Source organism: Antrostomus carolinensis, unplaced genomic scaffold (genome assembly GCF_000700745.2).
Source record: "Antrostomus carolinensis isolate BGI_N321 unplaced genomic scaffold, ASM70074v2 scaffold15611, whole genome shotgun sequence".
Lineage (NCBI taxonomy): Eukaryota > Metazoa > Chordata > Aves > Caprimulgiformes > Caprimulgidae > Antrostomus > Antrostomus carolinensis.
Genome location: NW_010293653.1, coordinates 18755 through 26290, shown reverse-complemented (window position 1 = coordinate 26290; position 7536 = coordinate 18755). Strand labels below are relative to the sequence as shown.

The window sequence follows — 7536 nt, the reverse complement described above, 5'->3', positions numbered from 1 at the left end:
GGGGTGGCTGGTACGTAAAAAGCAAATTTTCACGGTGTTTTTGCCGTTCTGTCACCTAAATGCATTCCCCCGGGGGTCAGGGGGACGTGCGGTTAAGCTGGAAGAGTTATAATAGGTTCTCTGTGCATAGACAGAAGGAGGAGACTCGAACATCAATTAGGAGAGCGTTTCAGAGTGAAAAAAAAAAAAGGCTTGGGAAGGAGATAAGGAAATCGGTGAAAAGGTTTGGGTGATGGATCTGAGGAAAAACGTAGAGGAAGTCGGTGCCCTTGGTGAAACTGCTGAATTCCTGCATGGCAGAGGTTGGAATAGGGATGGGAGCGAATGTGTCGGCAGAGTTGTGAGCAGGCTGAGGAGAGTTTGTGATAATCAGCTTGGGAAATTAATAAACGATGGACTTAACTGCGTTTCTGTTCCTTTTTCAGCGAGGCTGAGCTGTGTGGGAGGGTGGACACAAGGGAAAGATGCCTGTGGTGTGGCCAACTCTTCTGGATCTCAGCAGAGATGAATGCAAGAGGATCCTTCGCAAACTGGGTACAGTAAGATACAATTTGTGGGTCTGTATGTTTGCCCTTTTAAAATTTGCCTGCCTGCTGCTTCCATGAAATACTTTAATATGTCTACAGGCAACTTAACAAGTCATTTCCTGCATTTTCCATGTGTCATTGGTTTGACAGCCCGGGCTTAAAATGATGTTTGGCAGATACTCTCTGCCTGAGCGAAATGAATAGAGGAGAATTGTTTTGGTTTGGTAGAATCTCTCATGGATGTCCTGCTCCATCTCTGCCTCCATGTTGCAGTGTCCTATTGCTGTTCTTTTAATGACTATTTACATGCAAAGGGATAGTCTGTGAGAGGAGGGTCTTAATTTGTCTTTCAGTTCTGTGTTAGACACCTTTCTATACCAAAATAAAAATCATGGAACTCTGCTTTAAGTGACATGGTGGGACTGAGTTCAAGTGGTAAAAGTACTGTCATAAAAACTTGAAAACGGAGAAAAAAAATTGTGACGGTTTGTGAATTATCGGGGAAGTGTAAAAGCAATGTTCTCTTTTAGCTGTTGTAACAACAGGAGCATTTTTGCATTATTTCAAATATATTTCAATATCTGAGACCCCTGCCCATTAGATATATAATGGGAATTTCTTTTGTGCTCTGTCCCTTGTAAATACACGTGTACAAGGAGATACACTTTTCTGTTTTGGAAGGTAATAAAAATATTTTCTCTTTCTTGCATCCACTTTTGGCTACCACAGGAGAGAGAATCCTTTATTAGACCATTGATCTGATCTTGCAAAGTCATTTTTAAGTTCTTAGAGCTGAATTTCTTTTCATTTAGTTAACCACAGAATCACGGAATGGTTGGGATTGGAAGGGACCTTAAAGCTCATCCAGTTCCAACCCCCCTGCCAGCAGCAGGGACACCTTCCACTAGACCAGGTTGCTCAAAGCCTCATCCAGCCTGGCCACAAACACTTCCAGGGAGGGGGCATCCACGGATATTTTTGCCTGTTAAGTGATATATCATATTAGAAGGGGAAAAAATCCCTTAGGTTTCTTTTCAGACTTTCTTCTGAGGAACATAATTGAAGAAACATTGTGAGGAAAAAAGTTGAGACTGCCCCTAACTTCCTGTGACAGTCAAGTCACAGCTTTTCTTGTTCTCATTTTACTGGAATGGTAAAAGATGATGTGCTATACTTCTTAAGTGTTCCAAGATACATTATGAAGCCATCCACTTCATTTTCTTAGAGTGGAGAATTTATTTTCCCTCACTTGGCCATTTTTATTTCATTTATTAGGAATCTGGGGTTCGTGTTCTGTTGAAACAGACACTGATGCAGATGTTGCACGCCACATTGCAACTGAGATACACATCCAGTAAGGTGACAGCCCTAGGTCTTAAGCAAAGTACAAAAAGTACAAAAACTAAGAGAAGGTGCAGGATGCCAAAAGATTTCGACTGGATTTATGCTGCTAAATTTTGTTAATGTAGCTCTGCTGGCTAAGAGCTTGGAAAGAAAAAAAACCAAACCCAAACTTCCACCCCAGCTGATGGCAGTGTGCTGGCAGAACCCTGCTGGTGCAGCTGAGCCAAACAGAACTGCAGCTACACCTCCTTCAATGACATAACCTAGGCTGACAGGAAAAAAAATAATTTAAAAAATAGATTTATATATTTTTTTAGGGTTTTTTTTCTGGCATGAGCTGTGTTCCCACAAGGGGGCCCTGCCAGCGTAACAGAGGATCAGAGCCTGTGGCAGCCCTGTCTTTTCAAGGGTCGAGAAGCTCTCAGTTTCAGTAGATGCACCACAAGACTGAAGGGGGAAGGAGTATCAAGCAATATTAATTCATCTGCTTTTTAAAATCCTACTTTTCCAGCTCTCAGCCCAATATTTGATTTGATTGACTGTTCAGCAGTAGCAGGGTGATCTGTAAGGAGTGAAACTCACTGTAGGTGAGGCTGGAATGCATCCTGAGGTGTGCAGTACCTACCCTTGTGGCATTCGTGGTTTATAACTGAATGAGAGGCTGATGGTAGCACGCTGGAAATAATTAAATTTATTTGTGAAACCTTGTTTTGGGTGTTTGATGTGTTTTGTGTTGGGAAAAAAACGCACCAGTTAGGGATTGCTGTATAGACAGAAGAGTGAGGGAGGTAGTTATAGCTGTTCTGTCATCTTAACTAGCTGCTAAAAAGTCAGAATGTTCAATTTTTAAAGCTTTAGTGTAGAGATTTTCTATTAAAAATGCAGAAAGGGGGGAAAAAAGAAATCTGTCCTTGCTAAATAATTATACAGTTGTATCTAAGAATTATTTGATGTTGTTAACAGAGGAAAATAATTAGTATCTTAAATATTGGAACATGACTGTCTAAATAAATGTTGATATTAGTAATAACTATTCCATTAATTAGCAAATGTTTTATAACTGAAGCTGTAAATGCTTCTGTAGGTCACTCAGCATCCCTGTGCAGGCTCCACAGTTAACCAAAGCCACTCTGCTTTGTGTGGTTTTTTTTGTCTGCTTCATCAGGACTGGAGAGCTGGGACTTCTTTTCAGCACAATTCCTTGATTTGATTTGTAAATTAGTTCTTTGGAATCCTAATCTGAAAGCTTTTCAGAAGAGCATGAGTCTTTCTCTTGCAGTAAACTTCAGAGGTGTTAGGTTTTGGCCTGCCCCTTTTATTCTTGCTTTTGGTTAACTGGGGTCTATGGTGGGATGGGTTTGGTTGGCTGCTGAAATAAGGGTGCCAAATGAATTTATATGATATGTAAAAATCAAAATAATTTGTATTTCTAGTTTAAGGGAGGACTTTTAGTAATGTTTCCTTAAACTGTGCTAGGCTGAGAATAGCAAGTCATTCCCTGGCAAATTAACAGGCTTCTTTATTTGCATTAGGTGTATTTTGACTCTGCTGAGTAGGACAAAATTCACAAGTTTCAGTGTTTTTTTTAAAACACTGATGGCCCAACATTTACATTGGTCACCTGGAATTTCAAATCTTTTTTTTTTTAAAAATCAGAGTTGTATTTTTGTGAGTTAATCTTTATGCTGCCTCCACATTTAAGAATAGCTGGATTGTTTCTTTTGTGTCCAGCAGGTTTAATTCGGTGCTGTTGCATTCTTTTCAGATTCAAGCAGTCGTACATATCGAGTAAATGGGCATAAAAGATGATGGTGATCACATTTAACAAACGTGCTGATCTTCTCCATGCTAATTAAGGAAAAGCATTAGGAAAAAATCAGTTGCTCTTTTGATAGTCTCTTTTTCGAGCTAAGCTTTTCTCTGGAACTCTTAATAATGATATGTTTTAAAGATTTTTTTTTTTTTTTTTTACTGGTTTTAGAGTATTCTGAGGTACTTTCCAAATTTGAGGACTGTTTTCTTCACACTTTTTGGCTGAACTGTCAGCTCAGAGAGAGTTTGAAATACGTGGTTGGGTTTATAAACTAGATAATCCCCTGTGATGATACAGTTGTTTCAGAAAAGCTGTAGCTGCAGAGTAATTGAGAGAGTTCTAAACCATCAGTCTCTTTTGAAAAGCACTAAATAATTGAAAGACCTGTTCCTGTTAATGATTTTGCAAATTAATAGAATACTGTCAGTAGTACTGAAAATAACTTTTTTTTTTTCCCCTCCTTTAACTGTGAGCATTAAATAGAAATACTATTTGCTTTAATTCTTCAGAACTGGAAGCGTATGCAGGTGTCATCAGTGCCTTACGTGCACAGGGAGACCTTACGAAAGAGAAGAAGGATCTTCTTGGAGAACTCTCTAAAGTGCTTAGGTAACCCTGACCTTTTTAAAATCATAGAATCATAGAATGGTTTGGGTTGGAAGGGACCTTAAAGCTCATCCAGTCCCAACCCCCCTGCCAGCAGCAGGGACACCTTCCACTAGACCAGGTTGCTCAAAGCCTCATCCAGCCTGGCCACAAACACTTCCAGGGAGGGGGCATCCACAACTCCTTGGGCAACCTGTTCCAGTGTCTCACCACCCTCACAGTGAAGAACTTCTTCCTAATATCTCATCTAAACCTCCCCTCTTTCAGCTTAAACCCATTGCCCCTTGTTTTGTCATTAACTGCCCTTATGAAAAGTCCTTGCCCAGCTTTCTTGTAGGCCCCCTTCAGGTATTGGAAGGCTGCTATAAGAATATGTAAGAACTGATAACTTGTTTTCCTGCCAACTGTGTTTCTGTAGTTGGAATTTTACTGGTTTGATGGTGTTTTGGAAGATACTGAGTGTTAGAATCATTACAGTTAGCTCACGAGCGTGTGCTGGTTTGGAGTTGCATCAAGGTAGGACTTCTTTGGGCCCAAGTTAACATTGAGGAAGAAAGCTGCATATTCATTGCAAATTTTTCTACCATGTGCTTTAAATTTATTGCTCTCGTTAGGAGGTTGGATTCCAGCTGTTTTCCAGGGGTACCCTATGAATAGTAATGTTCTTTTTATTCTTCAGTAACATTTTTGAACAACAATACATTCATTCTTCCTCACTGTGATAGCAAAAGTTAAGTGACAATCTCTTAAATGTAAAATGCCTGTTCCTTTTTGTCTTCTGAGTGGATTATTCATAAGTTTCATTTTAGCTGGAAGTTTTAGATAAATGTTCATGTCTCTGTCTGACTAAAATAGATTGCTATTTTTTTTTTAAATAGTATTTCAACGGAGCGACATCGCGCTGAAGTTCGGAGAGCAGTAAATGATGAACGACTAACGACTATTGCACACAAGTAAGTTATAGGTCATTTTCTACCTGATGCCTTAGCTGAATGATAGAACTTGGGAGGATTGATGGTGGTTTTAAAGAACAGCAGTTAAAACAGTGTATGGATGAAGGAATTACTGTATCAGATTTACATCAGGGCACTAGAAACAGTTATTTAGTACTTTATTTTGTGTTTTGGATCTGAAGGCATCCCACTGTACAAGTGCAATATAAGAAACAGTCTTTTGTCATGAAGAGCCTTCTGTAAGATAAATGAGAAGAAACAGAGAGTACAAAAAATAGAGAAATCCATAAGCAGGATGAATGTGTTCCCTTTATTATTTTTTGCTTTACCTTTAATTTATTTAATCCCATTTGTAAAGGTTATATTAACCACATAGAAAGAGGTGGCAGGGATTAGTGGAAAACAGTGTATCAGCACAGAGAGGGTGGAAAAAAGTGGTCAGAGTGAAGAAAAAAAAACCCCAAACAAACTGCAGCAAGCTAACTGATGACATCAGTGTCCACTGTTCTCTGCTTGATGCAGCTGATGTGCTGGCATCAGCTGGGCTGGTTCCTCCTTGTGTTTGCTTTCGATTGGGAGAGGAACAAGAGGGCAAGTGCTTATGTATCTTTGATAGTTAATTAACAGTCTTACTATTAAAAGCTGGATTGTAAGTGTCTGTATTTTTCTTTCTTGTGTTATAACCATTGATTTTTAGGTTTGACTCCTGTAGCTTAGGTAGTATGGGGGGGAAAAAAGGAAATTATACAAATAGGAGGACATTTGAAGTTAGCAATTGTCTAATCCGAGACTCACCAGAATCAGCATACTGTTTTAGTGCTGCAGAAGGATATTTAATATTTCAGTGTTTTAATGTTCAGATTTAAAGAGTCAGAAATAGGTTCTTTACCCAACAAAAAGCACCAAGTTCCTTCCCTAAAGAAAAGGGAAAAAAAAACAGTGAAAAATAAACATTTAATTGTCAAATCAGGATTCTTTCCTTGAATAGAGTTTCTTTTTTAAGTAGTAGTTCTGTTTTTAACATTTTACAGAACAAGCATAAAGTTTATCCTGAGGTGTTGAATTTCAAATGGTTGAGATAATTCAGGCAGTGTGCAGTGGTGAAGTGCTGCATCTCTTATTTTTCCTGTGGTAATTCTTTGTAAGTGATGTTTGGTAATAAACAAGCATAAAGTTTATCCTGAGGTGTTGAACTTCAAATGGTTGAAATAATTCAGGCAGTGTGCATTTGTGAAGTGCTGCATCTCTTTTATTTTTCCTGTGGTAATTCTTTGTAAGTGGTGTTTGGTAATGTAGTATTTGACTTAAATAATTTTCTAATTAATTAGGAAAGCTGACTTTGCTAGCTTTGCTATGTACAACACTTATTTTTGATTTTCAAAATGTATTTTTACTTCAGCTGGTGTAGCTCTGCTTATGCTATATGAATATGTACGAAGAACTCTGAAGCGTATCAGGATTTAACAACAGAGCAGATCCTCTGCATTTTACAAACTAATTGTGGTAGCTGTTGCTGCAACTTGCTTTCAATAGTTCACATGAGAAGTTGTTTTTCGGAATATATTAATACATTAAATGGGTTGATTTGCTTAAGAAGGTAACAGCATTGAAAAATAATTTGCCATTTTGCTTTTGCTGATTTGACAAGTGACTCGTGTAAAAGAGACATAAACAGAAACGCTTCTCTGTCTAGGTAAGAACAGCATTTTTAGGAAACATTCTTGTTTGTGTGTAAGTACTAAGGTGAAGAGAAAATGAGAGCAGCAGGCTAGTTTCTGTTGAGGAAGATGCACATTAAATCATTTAATGTTTTGTTGCCTTCTTTGGGACTAATAAGTCAGAGAAACTTTCCAGATAAAAAAAGATTTGCATTAGAAGCCAAGAGGTTTTTTTTTCCCCTGTAACATAATCAATTTAAGTAGTTTTATGAAATCTCTTGGATGTATATTTGTCATCCAGAAGCAGAGAGTGTACCAACTCTACCTGAATATTAGCTAATCTGAGGGTTTTGAACATGACATCCACAGACCTGTGACCCTTTAAGGACTCTGTAAAACACAGCAGTAAAAAAGAAGCAACTCTTAAATTTTCTAAGGGAGGATTTTAGCCTCAGGTGGAAAAAAAAAAAGGGCTTTCATGAAATGAGGAAAGTTGAAGATGATTGCTCTAGTTTGTCTGTAGAAACTACCTTTCACTGTTGAAAAAAGGCATTTATTTAAGAGTACTGAGTATCCTGGAAACTTGGCAGAATATTTACAGCATGTGCATTTCTCTTTAGTATGTCTGGACCAAA

General features: G+C 38.2%; 1 protein-coding gene across 1 annotated transcript in view; it reads left to right on the top strand.

Moving 5' to 3' along the window:
* Positions 1–464: 464 nt before the first annotated feature.
* The window catches only part of LOC104532219 (BRCA2-interacting transcriptional repressor EMSY), a gene marked incomplete at its 3' end in the record, with an annotated part of 24699 nt that continues 17627 nt past the window's right edge, over positions 465–7536 (top strand). The window contains exons 1-4 of the mRNA XM_029087305.1: positions 465–534; positions 4194–4293; positions 5169–5243; positions 7522–7533. Coding sequence (XP_028943138.1) covers positions 465–534; positions 4194–4293; positions 5169–5243; positions 7522–7533 — 257 coding nt within the window. The remainder of the gene's footprint in view (positions 535–4193; positions 4294–5168; positions 5244–7521; positions 7534–7536) is intronic.